The sequence below is a fragment of the Stegodyphus dumicola genome, chromosome 4 (genome assembly GCF_044657685.1).
Source record: "Stegodyphus dumicola isolate Sdum_Otavi_A_Nest chromosome 4, ASM4465768v1".
Lineage (NCBI taxonomy): Eukaryota > Metazoa > Arthropoda > Arachnida > Araneae > Eresidae > Stegodyphus > Stegodyphus dumicola.
This window is the reverse complement of record NC_140771.1, coordinates 245,467,495-245,486,024: the sequence shown is the minus strand read 5'-3', so window position 1 is coordinate 245,486,024 and position 18,530 is coordinate 245,467,495. Positions and strand designations below refer to the sequence as shown.

General features: G+C 35.3%; 1 protein-coding gene across 11 annotated transcripts in view; it reads left to right on the top strand.

Moving 5' to 3' along the window:
- LOC118201985 (uncharacterized) overlaps positions 1-18,530 on the top strand; it is a 156,826-nt gene that overhangs the window by 53,931 nt on the left and 84,365 nt on the right. For all 11 annotated transcript variants that reach the window (XR_015040901.1, XR_015040902.1, XR_015040900.1 and 8 more), the window contains one exon: positions 13,296-13,463. Coding sequence is in view for 4 of the 11 variants with exons in the window: in XM_085816170.1 (XP_085672296.1) it covers positions 13,296-13,463 (168 nt within the window). In the remaining 7 variants the exon portion in view is untranslated. The remainder of the gene's footprint in view (positions 1-13,295; positions 13,464-18,530) is intronic.

Genomic DNA, 18,530 nt, shown 5'->3' with positions numbered 1-18,530 from the left:
AACAAGAGTAGTGCATGTTACTAACTTAGTACAATAATTATTTTACATCATTACTTACTTAGCAGTTAACTTAAGGAAACATTTTGGCATTAAATTATTGCTTAACAGTTAACTTTTAAAAACACAGCAAAATTACATATCTGGATGACTCACTTAAATGTTTAAAATTGTGACTTACTAATTAAACTGATATTTTAGAGTTCTGAACAGTTCATTAAATTCCATAATTAGTCTATAAATAAAGTATATTTTTTGGCATCAATAAGTTCTTCCTAATTGTCTCTATATCGAAGAGGTTTTATTCTATTTCTACTTGGTTGTCTTAACATTGGTTCAGTTGACACATTTCCTGGAATTTGAGAATGTTTAGTAGAATCACTTTCCTGTTACTTAGGTGGATCCTGCTTATCATCATCTACAAGAATAGGTTGGTCTAGTGTTGATTGACCAAGTCCAAACAAATCTTCTGCCGTTCTGTTCCACTGTGTAGTTTTACACATAGACTTGTCTTTACGAATTTGTTGTCGGTTTCTTGTATACACAGTTCCATCATTCGCTTTTATGACATAAGATCTTGGTTGAGGATCTGCCTTCATGATCATACTCTGTTTCCAGTGCTCTTTAATTTTCCATTTGAACCACACTTTATCACTTTCATGAAGCTTTGGAAGCTGGGTTGCGTGTTTATTGGCATATTTCTTTTGTACCATCTGCCTTTTTTCTAAGGCTCTACTTATGCCTTTTATTTGAAATTTTGGTTGCAATGCTTTAGGATGTGATGGCAGAAAAGATCTCTGTCTTCTTCCCATTAATAATTCAGCCGGAGATGGCAAATCCTTTGCAGGTTCAATTCTATAATCTAGCAAAACAATATACAAGTCTTTTCCTTCTTCTGAAGCTTTGCTCAGAGACTTCTTGAGAGTTTGAACAGATCTTTCAATTTGCCCATTTGCTCTAGGAAAATGTGGTGATGTGATGTTACGCATAACACCCCATTCTTCAAGAAATTTCCGCAATGCTTCCGAGTTGTATGGTGGTCCACCATCAGTGTTGAGCTTCACTGGTATTCCATGTGTTGCAAAAATGGACATCATAACGGTCATAACAGCTTGAGCAGTTATACTTTTAAGTGGTTTCAGCTCTACATATTTTGAAAAGTTGTCTATCATTAACAGATATTGTTGTCCTTTCAGGTAAAAGAAATCACAGGCAACTTTTTGCCAGGGTTTCTCTGGTAGATCACAATCTAAAAGAACTTTCTGATTAGCCTGTTGATATTTCTGACATATCGCATATTTAGAAACATATTCTCCCACATCTTTGTTGATGTTAGTCCAGTAAAAATATTCTCTAGCTTTACTAGAAACTATACCTTTGTGAGACACATGCAGTTTTTTCATAATTTCTTTCCTAAGAGATGCTGGCACAACTAGTCGTTGTCCTCGACAAATTATTCCATCCTTTGTTGTATAAAGCTCTTCTTTTCAGTGCCAGTAAGGTTGTGCTGCTGGCCTTGTTTTGCTTCCTTCTGGCCATCCATTTTTGATATGAAATAACACATCTTGCAATTCAGGGTCCTTTTCTGTCATTTTTACGATTTTCTGCCATTTTGTTATAGAGGCTTGTGTTAATAGACTTACATTAACAGTAGGTTCTTGACTGAAGGTGTCATCAAAGGTGTCAACAGTTGACTGTGCTCTGGATAGGGCATCAGCTATTAGCAATTCTTTTCCTGGAACATATTCCAATTTCAAATCATACCTGTTCAGTTTGAAGAGCATGCGCTGAAGACGAGGCAAGATTGTATCATACGGTTTCTTACTAAGGCTTAGTGATGGTTTGTGATCAGTCTGCACTGTTACATGTCTTTCGTATGTATAGTAGTTGAAATGTTCTAACCCATATACAACTGCTAAGAGTTCTTTTTCAATCTGCGCATACCTTTGCTGCGTTTCTGTCAGTGATGCTGATCCAAAAACCACAGGTTGATTATTTTGTAGGAAAACTGCTCCAATTCCATATTTACTGGCGTCTACTGACGCAGTTACAGGTTTGCTTTCATCAAAATACTGTAAACATGGGGCTTGCACTATCATCTGTTTTAGGTGCTCATAGTCTCTTTGGATGTTTTCATCCCATAACCATTCGCTATCTTTTCTCAAAAGTTGCCTTAACGAATGAGTTAGACTTGACAACTGAGGTGTGAATTTTGCTAAGTATGTCACCATTCCTAGAAATCGCTGCAAGTCTTCTCGGCTTTTTAGTTCTGCGAACTTTTCAATCGCTTGGATCTTCTTTGGATCAGGTGCAATGCCTTTATCAAACAATACATGTCCTAAATAAGTCACAGAGTTCCGAGATAGCTGTGTCTTCTCGATGTTAAATTTTAGATTAGCTATTCTGGCTATCGTAAGTGTCTTCCGCAACAACTTGCGGTGTTCTTCGACAGACGACGATCCTAGGGCTAAATCATCAAAATATGATTCTAAAAATTAAGTTAAAATTATTTTTATTTAATTTTAACTTAATCTCACTATGAGAATTAATACTATTTTTTATTAGTTGACATAACACTTAAAGCTAAAGAAATCATTTTGTATTTATAAAAGCTTCACCTCAGAGCTATTGCTATCCATGTCTCTTTAAATCAAACTCGCCTAACGAGTTCCCATTCTCCCCCCCTCCCAGACCCGAAGCACTTGCGACATGAAGTTTTTTGCGAGTGTTTCTGCTCTTGTGTTGTTAACACCACATGACCATTGATCAAGGAAACTTTGATGTTTGTCAAAATTCATGATGTAACCCCATCAAAATTTATTCTGGTCAGTTTTTCGACACAAAAAATTTACTAAATTAAGTCCCTCAGTGTTTTTAACCTTTTTTCACTGTGGAAGGCAGTTACTCTTGTGTTAAATTTAACATTTGGCACTAAATTTTACCTCTTTGCAAAACCTTCTTTTTGGCGATGAAAATAATTCTTTGATGATGTGGGGATAAAGGCAATAAGCCTAAGTGTCTCATAATAGAAACCTTTCTTCATCCATGGTAAGACGGCTCATCCGTTTGTATTGATGAAGTCGACAAAGCCAAATGCTAGCTCAATTTTCCACCCAGCTGAATCAGTCAGTAAACGGATCTTGTAACGGTCGGTTCACCATATGGGCTTCGAAGAGCTGTAGACAATAAGTACCACTGCTGAATGCATGCCATCTAGCTGCAATTCTCGTCTGGGGAAGATAACACAGAATAGACTTAGAGGACTGGAAATGAGTAGCAGGGAATGACGAATCTCGATTCCTACTAATTAGTAACGACAGGAGGCTGAGAATATGGCATATGTTCATGAAGCCGTGGATACTGCATACCAGGTTGGAACTGTACAAGGTCATGACAGCTTAATCATGGTCTGGGGTGGTTTCTCTTGGAAATGTTTGGGATATTTGGCACTTGTGCCATCCTCCCTCAATATGATTCAGTACATAGAGTTGCTGGTTATTACCTGGTTAGATGACCATTCCTCTGACTTCTGCGTCTTAAATGGGCTACCTAGAGGCCCTGATTTAAGTTCTTCTGAGTACTTTTCAGATATTTTGAGAAGGGTGTGAAACCACATCACACTAGCGATCCTTCCGAATTTCTGGACAGCTCTAGCCGAAATTTGGCAAGTCATTCCAAAGGAATGCTTCCACAAACTTGTTGAATCTATGCCTCATCGTGTGGCAATCATTAACAAGACCAGAGAAGGCCCAACTAGTTATTGACTAGCTATTCCTGATTCAGTGGTATTGCTGTAAGCGTATATTGTCGCTCTTATTACCCGGCTGGGTGAGTTGAGTTTCTTTATCTTGTATATTGGTAAATTATGCATTTTTTTTTTTGCTTTATCAAAGTAGTTGAAATATGTTGTTCTTGTGCTCCGGTTAAGGTTTCTGTGCCTTTAATTAATCTGGGTGGAACAGTTACAGAATTATCAACAATTTAAAAATGTAAGTGCTACTAAACCTAATGAAGAATTAATGGGTGACTAATTATGGGTATTAATAAAAGAAAAATATAAATATCGTAATATAGTTTTAAAGATGATGCACATCTCATTTATGCGTGGCGTTGTTAAACTCTGTTTAAATTAAATATATACTGCATTTAACTACGTTTACTACAAAAGATGTTCAGGAAGTTACTGGAATTTAGCTGCGAGAGTCTTTTATGTAAGGGAGAAGTATACAATAGAAAATAGCTTCTCAGCCGAATATTATTGAAATGTTTTTTGCAGTATGTTATAAAGAAGACTCTAAGCTTTGGCAAAATTAGGAAGGTAGGAGACCTAGTAAACCAAAAATATGTACACTATTCCAAGGGAAAGGAACCAAAAATACGTACACATTTCCAAGGGAAAGCTTATGAACATTTTTCAAATGTAATCGGAGGATATCAGCTTGTTAGATGTTCATTTCAAATGTCTTTCCCTCACTAGAGGGTGCCAGGGTTCACTAGTGAGAGAAATGTAAACTTTTTTTTTAAAATTCTTTTTTGTAAACAGTAGATGCTTCGGTTTCGAATCCGTGTGATGGACGGATAAATTGATTCGTACAGCCATGAGAGAAAAAGAGAGGCTGTACAAGAAAATTTATTTGAATATTAATTTTTTCCCTTTTAAATGTTTTATGTGAATAAAATATGATATTAAGAAATAGAATTGTGGTTTTTCTGTAGAGAAGATTGCCAGCTGCAACATCACGGCTAATTTCAATGATGCACCAGAAAAGGTAAATGAATTTTGTTCTTGTTTGTTAAATTAGTTAAATAAAATAATCCACTGCATACGTCAGTGGATTCTGACAACTTCAATCAACAGTAGTTCAATTACGTAATATAATACAGCTAAAGATTTGGAGCTATGTAATATGGATTAAAGGCATCTTAAAAAGTAGTAAACAAGCATTTGCTTGCAGTCCTGTAATGCCACAAAGAAACCATGTAACAAGTGTCAAAATCACATTTGAAATAGATGCAAGATTTAGGATGAAAATAAATGTGAAAATAAGGTTACTTTCTAAAGCGAGAGTTGCGTATTTCTTGATAATTGATAAAATTTTAAACTAGATCAAACCTTGTAATACAAAAGTAAAAGTTTACAAGCCTGCTTTCTGCATTTTATTGTTCAATCAAGACAAGCCTACGAAATTTATTAAGTATTTTCTTCCTTCTCCCAGCATGCCTTTGTGGTGTAGCGAAGCACACTTGACGCATATTCGAAAGGTCCAGGTTAGAGTTCTGGCGAGGGCATTGCACATTTTTCCTGTCTTCTGTCTCAAAAATAATGTAATTGTTCTACAAATTCATCATGGCAAGGAGGCAAGATTGCACCTGCCGTTGGCTAGACCCTTGGGCATTGTACAGGTGAGAGTACGACTTTGCTCAGTTCCGCCCCCCCCAGTTTTGAAAGAAAGTATATCTGTGTCCAAAGGTCTCGCACTTCTCTTCCCCTACCACAATCTCTCAAGAGGACTTTCGGCGCGTCCCACATTTAGAGTGCCCCGTGCCGAGCAGACACTGTACATTTACAAACATCCATTCTTTCTCCAGGATTCGGACTCGCGGCCTTCGATATTGTGTCATAGTCACCAACCACTATCCAATTTTGGTGGTACCATTCGCATTTTTAATAAATTATTGAAATCTCTATTGCATGCTATAACTGAAATTGGTATTCTTTGGATTTTATATATGAATCATAAATCATTGCTTCCGATTGCTGAGGATGGTTTATCAGTGCAAGATTTCGCTTCAGAATTATAATTATTACAGTCATAGATTTAAAACTGTAAAGTAAGGGAATATAAAAGATATTAGTGCTGATAACAGAGAAAAATAATCGGTGTAACGTACATAAATTTATAGGACTTTAATTTCAAAAGTTTAAATAGAACATACTGCCTCAACTGCAGGAGTGAAAATTTTTGTTGCTTTGGGCGCATTCTTTTTAGATACCAGTGAATGATCTCCAGAAAGTTCGGATCTCAGTCCTCCATAAAAGCTTTGGGATATTCTTCAGTAGAATATATGGCTATAGCTAGAAGCTCTCGATCAAAGAATTATTTAAGGTTTGGCATGAAAGAATGTGAAAAACGAATGCTTCCAGTTGCAAAGCGAATTTTTGCGTTCTTGGTGGCAAAATCAAAACTAATTGCACCGGTTTTCTGTTAATCATGAAAACTTAATTATCTAAAATTTTTGAGCTAGCAGTAATTTTATAATTATATTTCTTAGAAAATGAATTCATGTTATAACATTAATATAGTATGTCCCTATTATTTTATAGGGGGTTCCCATAATTTTATAGCTTTTTATTAATCATATATGTTACTAACTGTAACAGAAATATTTTACGTAATTATTGATCTGATAATAAATAAACTGCATTTGAAATTTGCATTCGTGTTAATCTTAAAGACAGTGGATACGTATTGCGAGGTTTTATAAAATTTGTTGTATTAGTTTTACATGTTACAGTGTTCCGAAATTGTATCAAAACCTATAAAGAGAGATGAAAATATTTATATTGACTCCACATGATTTTTTTCACTATAATGTAAGAATTAAAAGTACAGTCAAAAGTCGTTAATTCGGACACCCATAATCCGGAAGGATCTATAATCCGGACCTCAAAGCTACAAACTTTCTGCGCATGCGTCGCGTTCACGCATGCGCACAGGCGTTTACGAGAGCGCGTAAGACCCTTACGGCTGCGAATATGTTTGTGCGCATGCGCGTTTAATGTGTAACGGAGTTCTACGCTAAGCTAAAGTTATCTAATTCAGTTAATGTTGCAGATTGCGTTGTTCCTTAATCTTCGAATTGGATCCGGCTTATTATTTTTTGCAGACTGTTAGAGCAGTTTTGTAAAAGTAAGCTTGAACTTTCGATTATGTCAAATAGAATTTCCGATATATATTTACTACAAAGCGAAAGTATGTTTTGAAATCCGAAATCTGTTTATCAATTTCACGCTGCTCTGCGGCAGAGGGGGGGGGGAGAAACGTCATTATTAGATTATGATAGATTAGAAAGATTATGTCAAATAGAATTTCCAATATATATTTACTAATATGTAATTTGTATCTACAAAGCGAAAGTATGTTTTGAAATCCGAAATCTGTTTATCAATTTCACGCCGCGGATTGGAAGTTGATCTGTCAACACTATCCTTATCTTCAGAGCAGATGTTTTTATTTTATTTGGATTATAATTCCGTACTAAGTTTAGTATTTCATCTCGATGTACTCCGTCTTTGATATGATTTAAATCAAGCTCCTCGTCATTATAATTCGCTTCCGATAGTGAAGAAAGTGACCCAGAGGTTATTGAAAACGAAAACATTTCGATTGACAAATTAGTCGGTATTCTCAACACAGCAATTATAGGACTTGAACAGCGGAACTTTGTAACTAAACAAGAAATTATGTCTGTTTAATGGAATTAAAGAGAAAGTATTATCACATGAAACGAAGCAACTTACATTGAAGGAAATGTTTAATAATGTAAACAAATAAATATTAAGTTTTTTCTTTTTGTAAATTTTGATACCCTTTAGATCATAATTGTTCTTTATTTCATAAATTACGGTTTCATATTTTTAATTTTGTAATTTTTGCATGCCATCTTACCAGATTTAAACTGATGATCTATAATCCGGAAAAATCGATAATCCGGAATCGCCGAAGTCCCGACGAGTCCCGAGGATTAACAACTTTTGACTGTATTAGAAATATGAGAAGGAAACACAAATGAAATCCATAGTTATCATCTGAAAATTAAAAGCAGTATTAATTGCTAAATATGAAGATTCTTGATCCTCATTCCTTTTAAACTTTAAACTCATACAATGTACCGTAATTTCCGGAAGAAAGGCCGCATCAGCATAAACGCCGCATTCGAGAAAAATGGCGGGAAAAAAATTAAAATTACACAGAAACGCTGCAATAGATTAAATTGCGTGTGACATCGTTGGGGGCCGTATAGATGCAAAAACTCAACCTAAGTCCTGATATATGACATACCAGTTAAGAAAAATGCATGAAATGAAACCATAACTCAAAAATAAATTAAAGGTAACAAATGTATAGCTTCTGTGCCGTTTAGAGACATTTTCAAAAATTTTCCGCTCCCTAATTAAAAACTATCCAATAAGTACTTGTACCCAAACTGATGGGATCTGTATTTGGCAGAATGCCAAGAAAAATCCATTCATGAAGGGGAAATACGTCAGAGTTCGTTATTGCGTGGCAGGTGGAGTCGTGTCCGCCTTTGAAAAAAATTGCAGAAAAGGCAGAGGTGGGGAGAGGATGGGTCCTGGAAGATTCATCGAATGGCAGAGGAGAGAGACTATTCAAACTGATGAGAATGTTGATTTGAAAGGGGGAACTATCATTTAAATTTACCGGCTCCACAGTCTCTTACCGACCGTACTACCGGGTCTGAAACCCTAAATGGCTCCGTATTAGGCGGGAGGTGGTCATTCAGACTAGAGTGCCCACAAAGCGCTTAAAAAAGTAACGATACACCGCCGCACCGGCCCACACTTACGGGCGACGGGTCAGAAATGCCCTCGTTCTTCACGGCTGAACGGGTCAACGGGGGTCACCACTCCCCGCGAACTGAGACCACCATGAGGTGTGGTCCTATAATCTTGGCCGCTCTACCGGCCGGTTGCGCTCCTGCCAGTACTACACGGGCAGTCCACCAAGCAGAAGGTTTGACATGGAATACCAGAGTAGTAGTGGACTGGCCACCACCTTACCGCTACCAACACCGTGGCTCGCGATACCACCTGCCCAGTGGCCTATAGCCTTTCCCCCCTTTGGTCCAACTGTACAAACGGTCTTCCCTCAGGGGTTCTGGAACCGCCAAGTTCATAAATGATATACCCATGTGGCCGAGACTGCCTCTGAGATCTCATTTAGGGTGAATAAGGCATGTAGGTCCGTTCAAGGGAAAGAATGTAAACAAAATAACGTTGGCAAAAAGCAACTGAGTGGTCTTTTGTGTGGGAACAGCACCAGTCTATGCACAATGACAAGGCCATCCAAACTATGTACAATGACCATCATAGGAAATATTTTATTTTTAGTGCACCTAAACGCCGCATGGGTAGAAACGCCGCACCCGCTGAAAATTTAAGTTTTAACCACGTAAACGCCGCGGCGTTTCTTCCGGAAATTACGGTATCTGTTATTTTCTGCATATTCCGGCGTATAATGCAAACTTTTACTAAACAAGTAATATAAAAACAATTTTTTTTTTTTAAAGTCAATTCCTACTTAGGTCAACAAAGAAAAATTTTAAAAATTAAAAAAAAAAAAAAAAAAATATTAACATCAAGTGTCATCCACTACAAGTTAAAAAAATGTATTTGAACTTGAGTGGATGAATAAAAATTATTTTATTGATTGAAAATTTGAACAAGATATAGGGAGAGTGTGAGCTAATAGTAGGAATTTAAAAAAATAAGATAGACATTTAGGGGTGCACGTTATACTCTGGATATGAAAATGGAACATTCAAAATAAAGAAAAAATTAGCGTACAAAAATTAGATTTTTACATGTACCTAAATGCTGTTTATTTGAATAAAAATGACATACCTTATGAACTTAAAAATTTTCAATATGAAGAGTTCCTCACGTTCACTTTGCAAGAGGATGCCTTCGTATTCCATGCACTCTCAACAAATAAATAAGCTTCCTATTAAAAGAAGACGCTTAGACGTTTGCATAAAAAATTGTGACATTTTTTCCTTTACACTCATAGATTTATTAATTTAGAAGTCAACAAAAATCAGTGTTATACAGTCAAAAGTCGTTAATCCGGACTTGTCGGGACTTCGGCGATTCCAGATTATCGATTTTTCCGGATTATAGATCATCAGTTTAAATCTGGTAAGATGGCATGCATAAATTATAAATTTAAAAATATGAAACCATAATTTATGAAATAAAGAACAATTATTATCTAAAGGGTATCAAAATTTACAAAAAGAAAAAGCTTAATACAGTCAAAAGTCTTTAATCCGGACTCGTCGGGACTTCGGCGATTCCGGATTATCGATTTTTCCGGATTATAGATCATCAGTTTAAATCTGGTAAGATGGCATGCAGAAATTATAAAATTAAAAATATGAAACCGTAATTTATAAAATAATGAGCAATTATGATCTAAAGGGTATCAAAATTTACTAAAAAAAGAAGCCTAATATTTATTTGTTTACTTTATTAAACATTTCTTTCAACGCGCGGATGCGTAAAGCATACCTTACGCATAGCCGAAATTAGAAAATTGCAACCAGAAAACTATTTGATTTGTATTCGTGATATTTATAATGACGAGGAATTTGATTTAAATCGTATAAAGACGGAGTACATCGAAATTAAATACTACATTTAGTAAGGAATTATAAGCCGAATAAAATAAAAACATCTGCCCTGAAGATAATGATAGTGTTGACAGATCAACTTCCCGTTCATTGCGCGCCGCGACGTCCCCCCCCGCGCAGAGCAGCGTGAAATTGATAAACAGATTTCGGAACGGTTAGATAAACAAAGGATATGCTTTTATCCATTTTTTGTAGCAATTCGTTTTTGTTTGATGGACATCGAAACATACTTTCGTTTTCTAGATCCTTTGGGAGCTCCAGCATCGGAAATTCTATTTGACATAATCGAAAGTTCAAGCTTACTTTTAGAAAATTGCTCTTACAGTCTGCAAAAAATAATAAGCCGGATCCAATTCGAAGATTAAGGAACAACGCAATTATCAACATTAAATGAAATAGATAATTAGATAATTTTAGCTTATACCGTTCGTTATACATTAAACGCGCACGCGAAAACGTATTCTGCACTTGCGCAGACGCATATGCGCAGTCGTAAATGTCTTGCGCACACGAGTAAAACGCCTATGCGCATGCGTCAATGGGGCGCATGCGCAGAAAGATTTTAGCTTTGAGGTCCAGATTATAGATCATTCCGGATTACGGGTGTCCGAATTAACGACTTTTGACTGTATTTATTTGTTTACTTTATTAAACATTTCTTTCAACGTAAGTTGTTTAAGTTGCTTTGTTTTATGTGCTAATACTTTCTCTTTAATTCTATATAAACAGACATAATTTCTTCTTCAGTAACAAAGTTCCGCTGTTCAAGTCCTGTAATTGCTCTGCCGAGAATACCGACTAACTTGTCAATCGAAATTTTTTCGTTTTCACTAACCTCCCTGTCACTTTCTTCATGTCTTTATCCATTTTTTGCAGCAATTCCACTTTTTGTTTGATGGACATCGAAACGTACTTTCGCTTTGTAGATTCTTTGGGAGCTCCAGCATCAGAAATTCTATTTGACATAATCGAAAGTTCAAGCTTACTTTTATAAAATTGCTGTAACAGTCTGCAAAAAATAATAAGCCGGATCCAATTCGAAGATTAAGGAACAACGCAATCTGCAACATTAACTGAATTAGATAATTTTAGCTTAGCTTATACCATCCGTTAGACATTAAACGCGCATGTGCACACGCATATTCGCAACCGTAAAGGTCTTACGTGCATGCGTCAACGTGACGCATGTGCAGAAAGTTTGTAGCTTTGAGGTCCGAATTATAGATCATTCTGGATTATGGGTGTCCGAATCAACGACTTTTGACTGTATTTTCAAATTTTCACAAGAAGAGTTTCGATAGTTTTACGGAACCATCATCCTCAGCTGCAAAAGTGTTTTACTTCTAAATTAATACTTGTTCGGCATGTTATTGTATCTTATAGATATACTTCGTATATTTTAATACAGATTTCTGCCAAATATGCCAGTTTCCATACTTAGGCTTCATTAAATTATTCCATACCCAGACTTCATTATTAAATAGTGTTAGAATGACATTAATCTGATCGATAAATAGAGTATGTACACTAACTTTGCAAAACAGATAAGAAAAGTTCTTTTTCTCATTCAGAAGACATCAAAACATTTAGTCAGTGGTAGATGTTAAAGAAATGGGGGGGGGATAAAACGCCGCAAGTTATGGTACATCAAAGATGAACGCTGTCTCTGCAACAGTTTAATCAAATGTGTCGACACTTTTCGTCAAACCTTATTTCGGCTTGTAGCAAGAAGGATTCATAGTGGATTCCCAATCTTTACTTACCACTTTGAAGATTGTGCTTTTAAGAAGCAGTGATTTTATATTATTATTATGCGTTATTTAACTATTTACGTTCAAAATAGCATTTTTCCTCGACACTAGCCCATATCTAGTGTCTATTGCCACATTTCTTTGTTCTTACCTTTAATTTTAGCAATGGCTCCACCATTCTGATCGAGCAGTGCACATATCTGCACAGCATTCCCACGGTATTTCATTTGGTGAGAGAAATTCATCCAAAAGATTAAATATTTCACCTAATTTAAATTACCCAGTTTGTTGACTGGTAATAGTCTACAAAGAATGTGTCACCTATAGTTAAGTTCCAACTACTTAGCTAGTACAATTACCGTCCCAACAAGGTATTAATTACATATACTCTCTGAGGTGCATTACCACAACCAGTATAGCTAACTGTCAAACAAATAGACATAGAATTAAAACACTAAGCTTATTCTACCTCACCACTTGTGAGCGATTAAATTAAAATATATGGCATAAAATTACCTGCCAAGCTGGATCTGAATCCAAAACGAAGCTTACTTTCCAAAGTCATAGATACTTTTAATCTAATTCAAGAAGAGACTACAAGGCACCCTAGACCACAACAGAATTCCGAACACACACACACACACTTACCAAACAGAATGTTACCTGTCTGACATATTCTCGGGAAAAAACAGTCTAAAATTTATTGCATGCTAAAATCTTGAATTTAAAATTAATTCAATGTTAAAATCGAAGGAACATGAAGCATTAATGACTGAAAGAAAGAATAAACTTTACATATTACCATGAGAAAAATTGAGTTGTCTTGCAGTTTTATGATTACTTTTCTTCTGCAATAAATTATTTCAGCAAAGTAATTATGAAATGGTATAATAAATTTATGTGAAACTCAGTTATCAAAAATGGTGATGAATCATCAATTCTGTATCAGACGTGGAGGATATTTGCCAGATATCAAAATCCATACATTCAAACCACTTCTTTTGTTGAATATTCTCAATCTGTATTTGTTTAACAATGATTTTTTTCCCTTTTAGTTCAGTATTTTTATTATGGATATTTTTCTTTCCTACATTTTTCTTACTATTATTATAGGCTGACGACAATTTTCTAAATGAGATTGAAGAAGTAACGTTTTACGGGCCAGGAATACTGTTCTCATTTAGCGATGGAGATTGGAAAAAACAAGGAATAGGGAACATAAAAATTTGTGTTTACAGACTTACCAAGAAAGCCCCCCGTTTGTTGATGCAAGAAGAAGGGGTATGTAACATAGTTTTCTTTCGCAAATATTTATATTTTTGTGTAGATGTGTATATGAGCAACTGTTCAGACAACACCAAACAGGTGTTTGCTTTTAGAATATGCTCCTTCTGCAAGTCTGGAAGAAACTTTAATCTTTACTGTGTAATTTTTATTTAAGAGTTTCTAAATACTCTATTTCAGTTGTTATGTGTTTTCATCGCAATGCTTAACCATTAATATTAAAACTTCCATGCCTTAAAATTAATTTTATCAAGATTTACTGAAAGTGTCCGAAAATTAGTTTCATGCCATGCCACATTTTTTTTTTATCTTTCGTTTTTAAATTACTTCATTATTGTTACTTAGTTTTTATCTTTTTTTAGTATTTTTTAATCCACCCGTAAAAAGTGGCAACACAGATTTTTAGAATTTAAAAAACGCTCAAGTAGTGAAATTTATGGGTCGCAAAATTTTTTAAATTGAGAGAGGGCTGTAGACAGAACAATTTCGGTGCAGCAAAAGTTTTAGAGTTTAAGAAGCAGAATTTAGGATCTACAGAGATTGCATTGGGCTGCAATGCCAACGTGGTCACCCAGAAGAGTTTGTTAAGGTTTTTTTATTCTCTTCCTGACATCACACTCTACTAGTTTGTTCTTGCATTCATTTCTGTTAAAGCCTTTTTATTTATTTATTCATTTTTTATTTATTTAAAAAATATTATAAGGCATTGTTTTCTTCACACTAATACTACATAAAGTTCAGCAACAAAATCACAAAATTTTTAAAATGCTAATGTTTCCTGAATTTCGAAATGTAGTTAAGTGTTAGATGTAGGTATGCTTTTTTTTTTTCCAAGTCATTTCTCAGTTCACATAGTAAGATGGTTAGCAAAAACTTCTTATAAACTTTTTATGCGTTTGCTTTATTTATTAAATATCATGTATGCACTTAAAATTCAATTTTGTTGCAAATATAATATAATAATATCACATATCATCCAGAAAATCAGAGCTGCGGAGTTAACAGCATAAAGCCTTTACCTCAGATTTAAAATACAAGGTAACTATTAACAATCAAAATAATCAAAGAAACATCTTTAACCCACTCAACGTTTCAACGTACTTCACCAAGAACTCGTTTCCACGAGGTGAGCAGTTATCTAAACAAGCGAAAAATCTTCCTTTGTATCCATACTTCGACATGTCCGGCTCATGAGGCAAAGCCCAATGGGCACATGACAGTAGACATTACAGGACAATTAGGTAGGAGGGTTAAGATAGGTAAAAAGGGGAGTGAACTTGAATCACAAAGCTGAAGAAGCACAACCAGAAAATGAAAAATAACCCTAGGAGCAGCGAGGAAAAACTGAAGTGCATGCTTATGTTGTGACATAAAAACAGAGACACAAGTCAGGACAAAATAAGTATAACAGTATAAGTGAACTACAACTGACATAAGATAAACATTAAAATACAAAGTAATATACAAAATATGATACATAATTACAAATAAATGCAAATAAACTGAAGCTACAAAATACAACATAAAACAAGTACTAAGAAAAGTGGGTTAATCTTCAGATTATGGTAACTTGGCGATTTTTTGGTGAAAATTTGGCGACCATTCCTGTTACAGCAACCTACTAGTTTTTTTTTTGGACGCCATTTTGTTTTCACGAAGTAAAGCATTTTTTTTTTAATTATTCTTTTTTGGAACAAAAGTGCTTAATCATGACGAAGGTTAGGTGCGAAATTGGGAGAAAGTGCAGAATCGCCATTAAAATGCTTGCCGCGTTTTTAAGAATTGCACATACACGGTATCATCCATGTACACGTCGACCTATTTGCACTTAAAAAAACATCCCAGAATTGCACAAAAATGGCATTGCGCACACTCTTGACTTATCCATGTACACTGCTAAAGTCCTAGCTAGTAACCTTTATCGCCTTACCAAAATGTCGCCAAACTACCTGTTACCATATTCCAAAGATTAGCCGAAAAGTGTAAGCTTGCATGATAGAGTGAATAATTAAGTAGGGAAATTTGAGGTGGGCCGTGAGAGATTTAAAGTACAGAATCTCCCTCAAGCACAACATGATTGAATACATTTAAATTATTTAGATGCCTTGAGCTTTACTAAAGAAATTCATCCTGTGAAGATAATCATCTACCGTCTCAATTTTCAATTCTTTGTTGTGATTTGAGACGTAATAATGGAGTAATTTGTTCTGCGTGACTTGGAGCTTATTTAGCTCTTTCTTTTTGACAGAAACCCAGGTGGGCGATGCGTAGGCAAAAGAGGCCTGATGATCGAGCTATGAATATGACGCTTACCTTTCAGGTCCAGTTTGGAGTCTGGAGAAAGTAGAGAGTTGAGGCTTTGAATCACCCACAGCATTTTGTTTCTGACATAGTTAATGTGCTCCTTCCACTGAAAATATAAGGTATATTTGATCCCCAGATAAATAGCTTTATTTACAATAGGCACAATCTCCCTTTGTTCGATAAACACACCCTTTTATACTCCCCGACAATGGAATGTCTGACCTTATGACATTACGGCTTGGCTAATAAACACATTCCTGAATGTTCACTGTGTGGTTCTCTCTGAAACCACGTGGAAGCTGTAGGCCTAACTGCCCATATGGATATGTAGAATATGAGAAGTGGCTGTCTTTACATATATTAATAAATAATAATAAATTATACTGTACGCTATATCAGTTATGCACTATATCGTTAATACAGTAATTAAAAACTTTCCCCACATTGCTGTACACAGTGAAAATTGGGCTCACGAATTTAATTTATTCCTGAAAATATTTTGACGGCCGAAATATTTTCAGAAACGACACCTGAAATACAGTAGAATTCCAGAAATCCACAAAGCTTGGGACCACAGGTTGTGCGGATTTTAAGGATTTCAGGACAGAAAAGATAAAGCATGATATTCGGACTAAAAGTGCAAAATGAATAAAGCATATTAGATACATTTAATTAAATTATTATATACATTATTGCAATAATTTATTATATGCATTAAATTATTATTAAATATATAAATTGATTATATTATTCATTGTATTATATGTACACAGCATCGGGGTGTGCCGATTTCGTCTCATGCAAAGATTTCCGGTTTCGGATTTCGGTTTTCCGGTTTCGTGTCACTGTTGCTGTAAAATTTCAACAGCTTTTCTTTATTTTTCTGTATATCATATGCAATCGTGTCGCAATTCCATACCATTCTGCTATAAATCGAGGAGTAGCACCAGCTTCCACCTTTTGCAGAATTTGCACTTTTTGCATATAATAATAAGTAAAATAAATAAGGCGCATTGGATACATTTAATTAAATTATTATATACATTAATACAATAATTAATTATATGCATTAAATTATTATTACATATATAAACTGATTATATTATATTGTTCATTTACATTAAGCTCCTCTATTTTTAAATCAGCATGAATCTGCTTCCCCTTTTCTCTCAGGAGTAGACAAATAGGTACCCCATCACTCCGCCGCTGCAGGAACCACTCCTACAAGACAGCATCGAGTTTTGCCGATTTCGCCTCATGTAAGGATTTCCGTTTTCGAATTCCGGTGTTAGAATCAATGTCGCTGTAAAATTTCAACAGCTTTTTTTTATTGTTCCGTATATCATACACAGTCCGTGTGGCAATTCCATACGATTCTGCTATAAACCAAGCAGTAGCACCTGCCTCCATCTTTAGCAGAATTTTCATTTTTTTCATTACCGCAATGCAACGTGTTTACGTTTTTCAACGTTGCAAGCAGTAAAATCACGAGTGCATTTCTTATCTGTCATTGTATTAAAAAGGGTTGAAATTAAAAATATTCTTAATTTATCCACAAAATATCCAGATAAAAAAAGACAGCACTAAACAATCTCTTGAAATGAAATAAAAAAGTTATAAGAAATAAAAAATAAAATGAAATAAAAAAGTTATAATATAAATAAGTTCTATTTTAAAATTGCTGAGTCTTTTCCTATTAAAAATTTTGTCAATGCGATTTAGTTCTGTCTACGTTTTTAAATGTCCTTAAAACAAGACGTGCATTGCCATTGTAAATATTATGCTGTTACTTTATCCAGGTGATAGTTTTCTTTGAATTTTTGCATTTCATCCCATTTTCACAGATATTTTGCTAATCAGGTAACTAGGAACATCTTAAGACATTTCCTTCACTACATTAACTGAAATTTTTTAGTATAATATGTTGCTTCTTGTTCGTAACCCAAGTCATCTTATGTCATCTAAGGTATTTTTCAAATGGAAAATAAATCCATGAACCGATTTGTTTGTGATCCTAGGCGGTCATGGTCCATGATTCGACTGCATTCTTTCTCACTGTCAGATGCAATAATTGAAAGGCAGATTGAAAATTTAAGCCGTACTATACATTAAAAGGCAAATAATTTGTGTCCTGTAGATTATAGTGAACTGCTTCAAGGAAAGCTAGAAATAAAAATATTTCTTTTCCCAATAAAGCAATAAAATTCATATTTGCAAATTTTAGATTGAAAATTATGTTTATCCACCTGTACATAATATACAGTAAGGAAATTTATTGCATTGTGATAGTGGCCCGACATCTCCATTCTTTTTACTGTTGTGATAATCACTGATATTGACGACATGCTAATCACTCATATTGATGACAATTTTCGTGTCACAAGCAGTAATGTCAGTAGGGTTCCTATTATATACGGTTACAAAGAAACACTGAGGGGTGTGGTGGGAAAAAGCTTCCAGTGAAGGAGAAGAGTTAGAGAGAGGTTGTCAAGTGTGTGTGATTATGGCAAAGCCTCGAGGCAAAGCCTATCTGCCTAAGGGGAGGGATGCCTTCGTGGAGGACTTTCTAAGGGAAACTGGCTCGTATACACGCTACACATGGGGAAAACCACAAAAACGCTCATGCAGCCAGCCCGTTCGCGGGATTCGAACCTCGGACCGAACTACCAGTGTTCAGCGACTTTACCGCACGGCCGCTGGTGGGCCTCAGAGGTTGTCAAGTATACCACCTGTTTGGAACACTGAGTGACTTGCAATTTC